At 53.8% G+C, this 14,134-nt stretch overlaps 1 protein-coding gene across 2 annotated transcripts in view; it reads left to right on the plus strand.

The window, feature by feature from the left end:
• The window catches only part of LOC132582918 (beta-1,4 N-acetylgalactosaminyltransferase 2-like), a 117,189-nt gene that overhangs the window by 99,496 nt on the left and 3,559 nt on the right, over positions 1 to 14,134 (plus strand). For both annotated transcript variants that reach the window (XM_060254568.1, XM_060254567.1), the window contains exon 9: positions 7,182 to 7,322. In XM_060254568.1, coding sequence (XP_060110551.1) covers positions 7,182 to 7,322 — 141 coding nt within the window. The remainder of the gene's footprint in view (positions 1 to 7,181; positions 7,323 to 14,134) is intronic.

Below are 14,134 nucleotides of genomic sequence, written 5' to 3' on the forward strand. Positions count from 1 at the left end.
CCCACACATAGTTAAAATGGCTGCCTCCCTCAGACCTCAGTTGAGAGTTCTGTCTGCTCTGATGGACTCAGCACAAAGGAGGGACCGTCCTCCTTGCTTCCAGGAGTTTTTAATCACCTGTCTTTTCCCCATCCACTGACCAAGCCAGGCCAGGTTAGAGAAGCTTTTCCTGGAGATTCTTCCTGGAGTTCCTCCCTGAAGTCTCTCTAGCATTTAATTCCTCCAAGTCTCTGATCCCTCCACGAAGGGTGGGGGTAGCTTGAGCATACCATTGTATAGTAGGTTTACAGGCATGTAACATGTTCTTCTTCAGTGCCACCGCTCCAAGTTAAATCCAGCCTCCCTCATTTTCCACCCGGACTGGATGTTAAAAGTCAAACAAATAAATAAAAGGGTGTGTATGTGAAGAAAAAACCGTCTTTTGAGTGAAGGTGTTACAGTTTCTTTGTCTACATAGGACTTGTGCTGCACGTGTCTAGCTCTTATGCAATTACCACCTAGGATGTTTAGTTCCAGAGCAGTGCCCAGGGGACAGGTGAAATTGCTTCCTTAAGCTTCCCAGTGGATGGGGAAAGCACTGAGGAAAGAGCTCTTTAACAAACGCTTGCCACCCAGGCAGCCATTTTATGTGCTGCTGCCACTGGAGACTCAACAAGGGTAAAAGGGAAAGACAGGTTGCTTACCTGTAACTGTAGATCTTCGAGTGGTCATCTGTGCATTCACACTTGTGGGATACTGCGCCTGCGCTGGTCCCCGATCGGTATCTGTAAGAAAGCCCGGGAAAGATTTCCGCGGACGGCGCCACTGGGCATGCGCCGGCGTCCCACTGCGCACGCCCAACGGCGCCACCGCGGCAATCCCACCAGTTCCTTCTTGACCGCTGAAAGCCCCTAAGGAAGGGAGACCGTCAGCAGTGGGGAAGGAGGGTGGGTAGTGTGAATGCACAGATGACCACTCGAAGATCTACAGTTACAGGTAAGCAACCTGTCTATCTTCTTCGTGGTCTCTGTGCATCACACTTGTGGGAGATTAGCAAGCAAGGCATACCTGGAGGTGGGAAGACGGTCAACCGGAGATGACAGATTGTAGCACCGCAGTCCCCAACCGGGTTCTCTGCTGAGCATGTACGTCCAACGCATCTCTCTCTCTCTCGGCTTGGCTTCGCGAACGAAGATTTAAGAAAGGTGCAATAGTCCACGTTTGCTGCAGGCTCGCTGGTGGCTGACAAGACCAATGTGGGACAGGCAGGTCCGGCCACAGCGGCTGCAGGGAAAAGTCTGATTTAGGGTTGGTCCTGTAGCAGTGCGATTCTTCCTCAATCTCCTTTTGTCCTCAAGACCAGCTATGCGTGCGTTCTCAAAGGAAGAGACAGCCTGGTGGATGGTGTGCCTCCATGCTTTGCGATCTGAGGCTAGGTCAGACCACTGGTGATGGTTGATGTGACAGGTGTTAAGGGATTTCTTCAAGGAGTCCTTGTACCTCTTCGCATAGTGCTTCATGAAAGCATGCGGGGAAGACCAGGTAGCAGCTTTGCAGACATCAGCCAAAGACACGCCCTTCAGGAACGCCACCGATGTCGCCATCGCTCGTGTGGAGTGGCCACGCACAGGTCCAGGCAGTGGCCTCTTCGCTAGGAGGTAGCAGAGCTTGATGGTCTCTGTCAACCACTTCGAGAATCTCTGTGAAGAAATCTTGTCACCCAGTCTGGGCGCAGTGTATGAAACGAATAACTGCTGGTCCCTGCGAAAGGACTTAGATCGGCTTAGGTAAAAAAGCAGGGCACGCCTAACGTCTAGGGAGTGTAGCCTCCGCTCCTCGTCCGAGGAGGGGTTCGGGAAAAAGGCGGGCAGCCACACTTCCAAATTGAGGTGGAATTGGGAGGGCACCTTAGGGAGGAAGTTGATATCAGGGGCCAGGGAGACGCCAGACTCTCTGAAGGCTAGGTAGGGGTAGTCACAACGCATCGCCGTGAGTTCCCCCACACGGCGCGCGGAGGTGATGGCCACTAAGAAAGCAGTCTTCCAGGACAGAAGCTGCAGGGAGCATGAGGCCATGGGTTCGAAGGGACGCCTGGTTAGTCTGTCTAGGACTAGTGACAAATCCCACGGCGAGGTGGGGAGCTTGGATGGTGGATGCAGCCTAAATAGCCCCTTCATGAACTTCTTGGACTGGGGGTGGGCGAAGACAGAGTACCCGCCCACAGGTTCGTGAAAGGCAGAAATGGCTGCCAGGTAGACCTTAATGGAGGAAAACACCAGGCCTGCGTCTACTAGGGACACCAAAAAGTCAAAGACTGCCGGCAGGCCTGCCTCCCTAGGTGCGACTGGCCGGCCAGCCATGAAGTCCGAGAACCTCTTCCACTTCCTGTCATAGGATGCTCTGGTGGAGGGCTTCCTGCTATTTAACAGGACCTCCTGGACCCTACCCGAGAACTCTAAGGATCTATGTGCCACGCTGTCAGTTTCAGGTGTGGCACGTTGTGGTGTAGCACCAGCCCCCGTTGGGACGACAGGAGGTCTGGTTCCGCTGGGAAGTGGTAGAAGTTTCCCCCCGACAGGGTCAGTAGGGAGGCGAACCAGTTCTGGCGGGGCCACCAGGGGGTCACCAGGATACAGCGTGGCCTCTCCCTCGCTAACTTGTTTATTACCCTGGTCAGCAGAGGGAGAGGAGGGAACAGATAGAGGAAGCGGCCCTCCCACGGGATGAGGAGCCCGTCCCCCAGGGATGCGGGGTCTGCACCCCCTCTGGAGCAGAACATGGGGCACTTCTTGTTGTCTGCCGTGGCAAAGGCATCCAGCTGTGGGTATCCCCAGAGCTGGAAGACTGGCTGTAGGAATCGCCACTGAAGTTCCCACTCGTGTGGGGAGGCTCCCCCCCTGCTCAAGGAGTCCGCTTGAATGTTGAGGACCCCTGGAAGGTGTGCGGCCTTCACGAAGACGTCGTGCTGGATGCATTCCGTCCACAAGTCTATCGCCAATGCACAGAGGCGGCGGGACACTGTCCCACCCTGCCTGTTGATGTACGCCAGAGCGGTGGTGTTGTCTGTGAGTAGTGCCACCGTCCTCCCTATCAGCTTTGGGCGGAAGGAATGAAGGGCAAAATGAACCGCTAGCAGTTCTAGGTAGTTTATATGGTGCACTGCCAGCTTGGGAGGCCACGGGCCCCCCACACACAGGCCTTCCATGTGGGCGCCCCAGCCCCACTGGGAGGCATCCGTGGTGATGGTCACTGAGGGCGGTGGGAGGTGGAAGGGAGCTCCCTGGCAGATATTGTCTCTGGACTCCCACCACTGGAGCGATTGGAGCGTCGTAGGGGGAATAGTGAACCTCTTTCGAGGTGAGTCTTTGTTCGGGCGAAACTGACGAAGAAACCATAGCTGTAGGTCTCTCATCCTCAGTTTCGCGTAAAGAAGCACGCTTGTCGTTGCTGCCATCAGCCCCAGCATCCGCTGAAGCTGCTTTACTGTGCCCCAGCCTTGGCTCCGGAGCAACTGTACTGAGTTGGTGATGTCCTCTGCCCTCTGGGCGGGGAGAAATGCTCGATGGAGGTTTGTGTCCAGCACCGCCCCTATGAACTGCACTGTCCTTGATGGAGTGAGCTTTGATTTTTCCAGATTGACCTGCAGACCCAGGGCATCGAGAAGGTGCAGTGTGGCTGCGATGTGGGTAGACAGACTTTCCCTTGAATTGGCTACCAGGAGCCAGTCGTCTATGTATGGGAAGACTATCACCCCCTGCAGCCGCAGGTAGGCGGCCACGACACTCATCATTTTTGTGAACACCCTGGGTGCCGTGGAGAGCCCGAAGGGTAGTGCTGTGAACTGGAAGTGTTGTGGGCCTACCGCAAACCTGAGAAACCTTCTGAACTCTGGGTGGATGCTGATGTGAAAGTAAGCATCCTTTAGGTCTAGGGTGGCCATCCAATCTCCTTGGTTGATGAGGGGCAGGATGGACTGCAGTGTGGACATCCTGAATTTTCGATACAGGATGAATTTGTTCAGATTCCGGAGGTCCATGATGGGTCTTAGTCCCCCATCCCTCTTTGGGACTAGGAAGTAGCGGGAATAGAACCCACCCGTTCTGTCCTCCGATGGTATTTCCTCTATGGCTTGTTTCTGTAGGAGGGTGTCCACCTCCGCCAGCAGAGGTGGGGATGGGGGGGTGGTGATCACCACTGACTGGGTTGGAATCTGAGCAAAGTCTATTTTGTAGCCCTCTTGGATGATGGAAAGGACCCACCTGTCTGAGGAGACCAGCTCCCAGGCAGGCAGGAAAGGGCGCAGACGGATAGTGGGCTGGGTGGTGGCAACGAAGCGTGGTGCAGGAAAGTCAAAGCCCCTGCTTGGGGGGGCGGGTGCCTTTAGGCTTGCCTGATGGCTGGGCACTGTAGCGGCCTCTGTTGTTCCCCAAGTAAGCCTGCTTGTCGGGCTGTGGAGGGCGTGGTCGCCACTGTTGGTCCGAGGATGGCTTATGTGGAGTTTTTCTCGACCAGGACCTGCTCCACTGTCTGGCTCTGGGTTGTCTGGGAAGTGGCTGCACCCCAAGGCTCCTGGAGATCTTGAGGTTCTTGTCCAGTTCCTGCAGTGCGTTATCTGTGGTGGAACTAAAGAGTCCGTCCCCCTCGAATGGCAGGTCTTCGATGAGCGCCCTGGTGTCTTGTTGCAGGGCGGTCGATCTCAGCCAGGAGTGCCTGCGGATGGAGACGGCGGACATGATTGCCGAGGCCGAAACGTCCACTAGGTGCTTGGCCGCCGTTAGTTGTTGCTTTGCGACCTTCTGGCCTTCGTGCAGCAGTGCCTTGGCAGTGGTTTTCTTGTCATCCGGTAGGAAAGACAGGAGGGGGGACAGTTGCTCCCACATGGCGTATTGGTATCTGGCCATACAGGCCGTATAGTTCGATACCTTGGCGCCGAGGGACCCCGCCGAGTAGATCTTCCTCCCCATGGCGTCGAGTTTCTTCCCCTCCTTGTCAGGGGGGGTAGAATGCACCCTGCGTGACCTCGAGGAAGAGGAGACGATGGCTGAGTTTGGTTTTGGATGTGTGAACAAAAATTCAGCCCCCGCCTCCTGGACCTTGTACATGTGGTCCAGTTTCCTTGAAGACACCGGTGCCGAAGATGGTTTCTTCCACGGGTCCTTGAGCGCCTGGAGCATGACTTTGGTCATAGGGAGAGAGACGGCTGGAGACGTGTCCCGCTGGACGATATCAAAAACACTATCATCCACGGTTGGCTTGGGTTGAGAGATGGGCAGGGAGATGGTCGCTGCCATTCTCTTGATCATTTCCGCGTAGGAACGTAGGTCCTCAGAGGGCGAGACTGGGAGGTCTTCTGACGTGTTGGGATCCGGTGAGGGCTCCCAGGATCTCTCCTCGTCGCTCTCCGACCCCGACGGCGAGGACTCTCCTCGGCCCGAGCGCTCCGATAGGCGTGGTGATGGCTCCCTTCGTGGCGACCGTGTCGGTGTCGGTGTTCGGCGTGGGGGCTCCGTCGGTGTGACGCGTTTGTCGTGAGGAATCGGGGCCGATCCCTGAGGTTGCTTGGACCGATGCGATGTCCTGGAGAACGAGGATAGCTCAGATCGATGCTCCCAGTCCGGGTGGTCGAGTGGCTGGTGCCAGTGATATTGGGGGCAGCAGGGATACGTCGATTGCCACCGATGGTGCTCCCAGTGCGGCATCGCTGGGTAGTGGCGTGGCTCGACTGAAGGCTCCCTTGGTCTCACGCGCTTGGGCGCCGCAGGCGTTGTCACGTCGACCGGTGGTAGTGACTCGACGTCCGATGCCGAGTCGAAGCTCCGCCGACGAGATGCCACCGATGGAGACCGACGGGTTAGGTCGATCTCCACTTCGTGTGTTGAGGGCTGTAGCCGATGGTCGCTGGGCCCAGGCGTCGGTGAGTTGCGATGCCGATGCGCGCTAGCCCGTGGAGTTGGAGGGCTGCGTGGCCGATGACCGCTAGCCCTTGGTGTTGGAGGGCTGCGTTGCCTTCTCGCGCTAACCCCTGGAGTAGCGGGGGTGCGGAGAGGAGAGGGGGAAACCCTTCTCACTGGTTCGGTGCCGATCGGTGCCGACACGTCGGAGGGAGGCGGAGGAGAGCGTGGCCGTTTTCGCTTCTCCTTGCTCTTCGCCTTCTTAGAGGATTCACGTCCCGGATCCTCTCTTCGTTTCTTCTGAGGCCGCTCGACCGACTCGTCGGGGGCCCATTTTGCCGACTGTTGCTCCTTCTGTGGGACATCGACCGGGGCCGCATCGGCCGATGGGGCCTTCGGAGTTTGGGCGGCAGCCATTTTCGGTACCGATGCCGAGGAAGACGCCGATTGTTTCGGAGGGCGAAGTGCCGAGGCAGTTAGCGCGGCCGAGAGTCTAGCCGCCCTGTTCTTTCTGGTCTGCTTCGAAAAGCGGAGGCAGTGCGGGCAGGCTTCCACGCGGTGTCCTTCGCCGAGGCAGAGCAGGCACAGAGAATGGCCGTCGGGAGGGGCGATTTTCTTCCCGCAGGCCTGGCACCTCTTAAAGAACCCCCAACGACTGTCCATAGACAGCGGTCACTGGGAATGACCTCTCAGAGTCCTCTGAGAGGAGGAAAAAAACTAGGGGCGAGAGGGGGGGAAGTCCCGGAGGACAAAAACCCCGCCACGACACGCACCCGAACAACAACGCACTTTTTTTTTTTTTTACTAACTAACTACGGAACTAACTAACTACTACACTACAGAAAAACAATAAACAGGCTAATATTTACAGGAGGCTCAGGGCAAAAGGGGGTAGAAAAAACCCAAAGCTCACCGACCGGGAACACGAGGAAAAACGCAGCTCTTCGCGCAGCGGTCAGAAAGGAACTGGTGGGATTGCCGCGGTGGCGCCGTTGGGCGTGCGCAGTGGGACGCCGGCGCATGCCCAGTGGCGCCGTCCACGGAAATCTTTCCCGGGCTTTCTTACAGATACCGATCGGGGACCAGCGCAGGCGCAGTATCCCACAAGTGTGATGCACAGAGACCACGAAGAAGATCACAGAGTGTAAAGTATTGAGTGGTTGCAGGGTTGTATATTGAATTTGAAGGGTTTCAGACTGTTGTGAGCTACTGGGGTCAAGGGGAGCAGAGGATTGTGTTGCCCAATGGCAAGAAACAGGTTTTATTGTGTGTTTTTTTCTTCCTTTGCCCTGGTTTGTTTCATCTTATCAGGGCTGGTTTGCAGGGAGAAACCTTGCTATCTCTCAGGTGACAACCAAATACTACCTCTGGGTGGATGATGACTACCTCTTCACCAAAAACACCAAGATCGAGAAACTGGTTGAAGTTCTGGAGAACACCAACTTGGATGTGGTATGGAAATTTGGGCAATATCCAGGACTAGGGGTTTCCAGCAAGCCCAGAGGGGGGAAAGTCCTGCCCTTTTATTTATCCATTGATTATTTATCCATTGATTTTGTTTATGGGTGATTCTCAGCCAGTTTGGTGTAGTGGTTAAGTGTGCGGACTCTTATCTGGGAGAACCGGGTTTGATTCCCCACTCCTCCACTTGCACCTGCTAGTATGGCCTTGGGTCAGCCATAGCTCTGGCAGAGGTTGTCCTTGAAAGGGCAGCTGCTGTGAGAGCCCTCTGCAGCCCCACCCACCTCACAGGGTGTCTGTTGTGGGGGAGGAAGGTAAAGGAGATTGTGAGCCGCTCTGAGACTCTGTCCTTGAAAGGGCAGCTGCTGTGAGAGCCCTCTCCAGCCCCACCCACCTCACAGGGTGTCTGTTGTGGGGGAGGAAGGTAAAGGAGATTGTGAGCCGCTCTGAGACTCTGTCCTTGAAAGGGCAGCTGCTGTGAGAGCCCTCTCCAGCCCCACCCACCTCACAGGGTGTCTGTTGTGGGGGAGGAAGGTAAAGGAGATTGTGAGCCGCTCTGAGACTCTTCGGAGCGGAGGGAGGGATATAAATCCAATATCTTCTTCTTCTTCTTCTAGACCTTTAATCCTGGTTCAACCCTGTCTCTTAAATAGCATTCTACACTACACTCGGCTTCATCCCTGTTTTTATCTCGGGTGTTCTTGCAAGACAACCAGCAGCTAAGCCCCTCAGCCCAGTGGGAGCAGAGAGAGAGGTAGCTCAGAGCCTTGAGTCCTCTTCACCTCACACAATTTCAGCCAGCCACAGCTAGTCACAAAGCCCAAGGGCGGGGAGGAACCTCAGCCAAGGAACCAATGAAGCTTAGCCCCTCTGTTTGGAGTCAGCAGAAGGAGAGTTCCTTGGAGCTCTTAGTAAGCACCGAACACCTCAACCCCATTGTTCACAGGAGGAATTACTTCCAGTTTCCTTACTTCTCTATCTCTAACTAAACCACAGTGTGCCTTCTGTTGATGGAAAACAGTGACTGCTCACATACAATAGACAGAATGGGAGCTCTCTTATTGGTGGCCAGCACTGCCTGTTGAGCTTTGGAGGGCCACCATTGATGTTTCCAGACAGCACTTTTTTTGTAGCAGGAGCTCCTTTGCATATTAGGCCAAACACCCCTGATATAGCCAATCCTCCAAGAGCTTACAAGGCTCTTAGTACAGGGCCTACCGTAAACTCTCGGAGGATTAGCTGCATCAGGGGGTATGGTCTTATAATTAAATTTATAAATAAATTTAAATTTATATCCCGCCGTCTTTGCAAGCGGACTCAGGGCGGCTGACAATCAATTATATAAAACAATTTAAAACCAATAAAATACATTTAAAACATTTTGTGGCGCTATACACTTTGATATGGCGGGATATTTCTTTTTTCTGTTAATGATTCCATGATATTCGTAGCTCCTCAGCGGTGAGAGGTCGTGGTTCTCTCCTGGATTCAGGTGTTGAAGGCCTGTTGAAACAGTTCAGTTTTACAGGCCCTCCAGAATTGTGAAAGATCCCGCAGGGCCCTTATGGCCTTTGATATGCAAAGGAGTTCCTGCTACAAAAAATGCCCTGCTTCCAGGGCTACAGAAGCCCATCCTCCCTGTTGCTTTGATGATTGTGATTAGCCCCCATGTGTCTGCCACAGGCGCTGCAAGCATGCCCCACTGCGAGACGCCTGAACCTCCAAAAACCGGATGGAGGGTCATGGGAGGGTCACTGAGGCGTGATCGCACAGAATTCAGCTTGCAAACTATGACCCAGGCTATTTTAGTTATAAATTTTGGATTGTAGGTAGGTTCATGCCCATCCCTTGTGATGACTAAGTTCACTATTGTAAGTGAGCCCAGGAATACACCACAGCCGGGATACGCCCTACCTCCAGGCCAACATTCAATTTTATTTTATTTTTAGGATCTGATTCTGCTACTGAAATAGCCTGATTAAAAACCAATATTATTTTGGAGCAAAAGAGATTAATGAAATGGCTTTTAACCATTTAAACCAGGGGTGTCAAACATACAGCCCACAGCCCACCTCTGGCTCCTGCAGGGGTCCTATCCAGTGTGCCAAGCAACTGGCTGTCTGCTGCTTCCTACTTCCTGTTTCTTGCATTGTGGCTCCTTTTGCCTAGTCTCTCCTATTTCCAGCTTCATAGAGGAGAGAAAGAAAGCCTTTTCTCAGTTGGCTGAGGGCTCCTTCCCCTCCTTCTCTGTGAAGGAAGAAAGAGCCAGAGAAAGAGAGAGAAAATGGTGTCCCATGGCAGCAGACCAACAATGTTTTATTCCAGGTAAAAGCTTTTGTGTGAAAGCACACTTCTTTAGAGAGGAGGGAGGAAAGATGAGTGGGAGGGGAAGAGAGAGAGAGATGGAGTCCCCTTTTTAAGACCAACAGTGCTTTATTCCTGTTACAAGTTTTGTGTGTAAGTACACTTTTTTCTTCAGAGAGAAAGAGGGGGGGGGGGAGAAAGAGACAGAGAGAGGAAAAAATTGAGCCTCCTATTTAAAACCAACAATGTTTTATTCCTCGTATAAGTTTTTTTTTGCAAGCACACTTTTACTTTGGGGGAGAGGTAGGAGGGAAGGGAAAGAGCCAGTGAGGGGTTTACAAATTCTATTGCCTGGGAAGTTTAAATAATATGATCATGATTACCTGACAGTGTGGCACTTTTAGAAAAACAGGTTTCCTACCTGTAACTGATGATCTTCGAGTGGTCATCTGTGCAGTCACACTTACGGGAGAAAGCGCCAGCGCCGATCACGATCGGTAACTTCAAAGCTGCGGATTTCCGCGCCCCCGTCCCAGTGCGCATGCGCAGACACTCCCCTCCCTGCGCATGCCCACTAGGACCGGAGCGGACATCCCGCCAGTTCCTTCTGACCGCTGCATAAGCCCTGTAGACGGACCCGCAGCAGTGGGGAAGGTGGGCGGGTAGTGTGACTGCACAGATGACCACTCGAAGATCATCAGTTACAGGTAGGAAACCTGTTTATCTTCTTCGTGGTCTCTGTGCATCACACTTACGGGAGATTAGCAAGCTAACAGCCTACCTGGAGGAGGGTTGCCCGGTCCGTCAACAGGTCAGCGACTGCAAAACTGCACGGCCCACAGACGAACCACGGTCCCACGGGAGGTCCAGCGCATAATGTCTTATAAACGTATGCGGAGAGGACCAGGTAGCCGCCTTGCAAATGTCCCGCAACGGCACCCCTTTCATAAATGCCGCAGAGGTGGCCATTGCCCTTGTGGAGTGAGCCTTGACCGGCCCCGGCAGAGGCTGCTTCCGAAGTAGGTAGCAGAGCTTGATAGTCTCTGTCAACCATTTTGATAATCTCTGAGAGGAAACCCTCTGTCCTAGCGAAGCCGGAGCATAGGAGAGGAAGAGCCGAGGGTCCTTACGTGAAGGTTTTACCCTATGCAAGTAAAAGGAAAGCGCTCTTTTAACATCTAGAGCATGAAGCCTACGCTCCGACCCCGTAGACGGGTTTGGGAAGTACACTGGCAGGCAGATGTCCTTATTTAGATGAAAGGAGGACACCACCTTAGGCAGAAAAGTCACATCGGGGCGTAACCGCACCCCGTCTGGTCGGAACTGAAGATAGGGGTCATCACATCTTAGAGCTGCCAGTTCCCCCACCCTCCGAGCCGAAGTAATAGCTACCAGGAATGCCGTTTTCCAAGACAGCAGCTGCAACGAGCACGTGGCCATGGGTTCAAAGGGCTTGCCCGTAAGGGCTTCTAGGACACCTGGCAAGTCCCAAGTAGGGGTCGGTTTCCTAACCGCAGGGTACAAACGCAGCAGTCCCTTAAGGAAGTCCTTCGTGGTCGGGTGAGTAAACACCGAGTGGCCGTCAATGCGCTCGTGATTGGCAGAAATGGCCGCCAGGTATACTCGAATCGAGGACACCGACAGCCCTTTATCTAGCAAGGTAATGAGAAAGTCAAGAATGCCCGGAAGGCCTGTAGTCCTGGGGTCGCCCCTGGACTCAGAGACGAAGTGAGCGAAACAGTCCCATTTATAAGCGTAAGACTTCCTTGTAGACTCACGTCTACAATTAAGGAGCACATGTTGAACCCTTTCTGACAGAGCAGTCATCGTAGTCTCCACGCCGTCAATTTCAGATGTGGGACATCGTGGTGAACCACTCGTCCCTGCTCTGAAAGTAGAAGATCTGGCACAGGGGGAAACTGATGAAAAACCCCCTCGGATAGTCTTAGGATGTGAGTGAACCAGTGTTGTCTCGGCCACCATGGGGTGATCAGAACGCCGCTCGGGCGTTCCCTGTATATCTTCTGTACCACCCGAACTAGAAGAGGGATCGGGGGAAACATGTAGACATGGCGATTGTCCCAGGGTAGCAGAAGTCCGTCCCCCAACGATAGAGGGTCCCTCCCCCCCCGACAACAGAAATTCTTGCACTTTCTGTTGTCGCGGGTGGCGAAGACATCTATGTCCGGAGTCCCCCATCTCTGGAAGACCGGTTGAAGGAAGGTCCAATTGAGTTCCCACTCGTGTATGGGAGCTCCCCCTCGGCTGAGAAAATCCGCGCACCCATTCTGATCTCCCGGCAGATGGGCTGCAGTCAAGGTTGTGTCCATTTCTCTGCAGATCTCCCATATCCGCAGAGCTAGCAAGCAAAGTTTCCGAGACACTGTGCCTCCTTGACGGTTTATATACGCCAGTGCAGTAGTGTTGTCTGTCAGCACCGCAACAGTCTGTCCCGTCAACTGGTGGCGGAACGAGAGAAGGGCGTGATGGATCGCCAGGAGCTCCAGGAAATTGATGTGGTATTGGAGATGGTCCCTGGGCCATCCGTCGCCCACACATAGTCCATTCACGTGAGCTCCCCACCCCCACAGAGATGCGTCTGTGGTCAGAGTGACGGTGGGCCGTGGCTTGTGAAAGGGGGCCCCCTGCAGTAGGTTGCGCTTGTGTTGCCACCAGAGCAGAGACCTGAGAACACCTTCCGGAACAAACAATTTGCGATGGGGGGAGTCTTTCATGCAATTGAAGATCCCCAGGAACCACAGCTGGAGGGTTCGCATGTGGAATCTGGCGAAAGTCAGCACCGCAGTAGTGGATGCCATCAGGCCCAACATCCGCTGCACCTGAAGGGCAGAGACAAATTTGCTCTCTAGGAAGATCTGCACCAAATCCATGATGTCCTTCGCCCTCTTTTCGGGCAGGAAGGCCTTGCACACTTGGGTGTCCAGGACCGCCCCTATAAACTGCACTCTGCGAGAGGGCTTCAAGTTGGACTTTGCTTCGTTTACCTTCAAGCCGAGCTGCTCTAGAAGGGAGAGGGTCATTGCGATGTGCCGGAGGAGACTGGTTTCCGATTCGGCCACTAGAAGCCAATCGTCGATGTACGGGTACACCGCCACGCCCTGTAGTCTGAGATGTGCCGCTACGACTACCATGGTTTTCGTAAAAACTCTGGGGGCTGTGGACAACCCGAATGGCAGTGCCCTGTATTGGTAGTGCATGGTCCCGATGGCGAACCGTAGGAATTTCCTGTGGGATGGATGGATGCTTACATGGAAGTAAGCATCCTGCAAGTCTAGTGTCGCCATCCAATCCCCTAGATTCAGCAACGGAAGAATGCTGGGTAGAGACGTCATGCGGAACTTTTGATGTGGTATGTACAGGTTGAGGTTCCGCAAGTCCATGATAGGCCTGAGCCCGCCGTCTCTCTTGGGAACCGCAAAGTAACGGGAATAGAAGCCCAGGCTCAATTGGTCCATCGGGACCCTTTCTATAGCTCCTTTCTGAAGGAGAACAGTCACTTCCTTTTGAAGTGTCACAGACGGAGTGGTATAGACGAATGTTGGAACCTCTGGTTCCTGTTGGAATTCTATTTGATAGCCCAGCCGGACTATCGACAAAACCCACTGGTCTGATGTTATTGCTGCCCATGCGTTGTAAAAAGGCCAGAGCCGGGTGTGGTCCAAAAAGGGGTAAGGGCGGGAACAGGAAGGGAGAACAGAGTCAAAGGCCCTGCTTCGGTTGCCTATTCCCCTTTTGACGAGACGACTGGGAGGAAGTTGGAGAGTATTTTGATTTTGGGTTATATTGTCCCTTGGAGAAGGATGTATTTTTCGGTCTCCATTGCTGTTCACCTGACGGCTTCGTGTAAGGTTTTTTGTTCCATTGCTTGGACCAAGGGCGTTTATTCTGTTGGCGCGAAGAGGCTGGGACTCCCAAATTACGAGATGTCCGGATACTTTTATCCATCTCTTGGAGAACTGTATCAGTGTTAGCGCTAAACAGCCCATTACCGTCGAACGGCAGGTCCTCCACGTAAGCTTGAGTGTCAGCTTGCAGTGCCGTTGATCGCAGCCAGGAGTGTCTTCTCAGTGAGATCCCCGTTGTGAGGGTTTTTGCTGCTATGTCCCCTGAGTGTCTGGCTGAGTTCAGTTGCTGCTTGGCCAGCCCCATACCCTCCTTCTGTACCTTCTGAATGGCGTTCCTACTGTGTTCTGGAAGCCCTGGGAGAAGGGTGGAGAGTCTGTCCCACAGATCGTATTGGTAGCGCCCCATACAGGCCGCGTAATTGGCCACTTTCAGACCGATCGAACCTGCTGAGTAAACACATCGTCCAACAGAGTCCAGTTTCTTTCCCTCTCTATCCGGAGGAGTAGTATGTGTCTTCCTTGCCTTAGAGGAAGATGCTACAACCACAGAATTAGGTTTTGGGTGATTGAACAGGAAGTCGGCTGTAGACTCCTGTATCCGGTACATGTGGTCAAGCCTGCGTGACGAAATGG

The sequence above is a fragment of the Heteronotia binoei genome, chromosome 15 (genome assembly GCF_032191835.1).
Source record: "Heteronotia binoei isolate CCM8104 ecotype False Entrance Well chromosome 15, APGP_CSIRO_Hbin_v1, whole genome shotgun sequence".
In the NCBI taxonomy this organism is placed as follows: domain Eukaryota; kingdom Metazoa; phylum Chordata; class Lepidosauria; order Squamata; family Gekkonidae; genus Heteronotia; species Heteronotia binoei.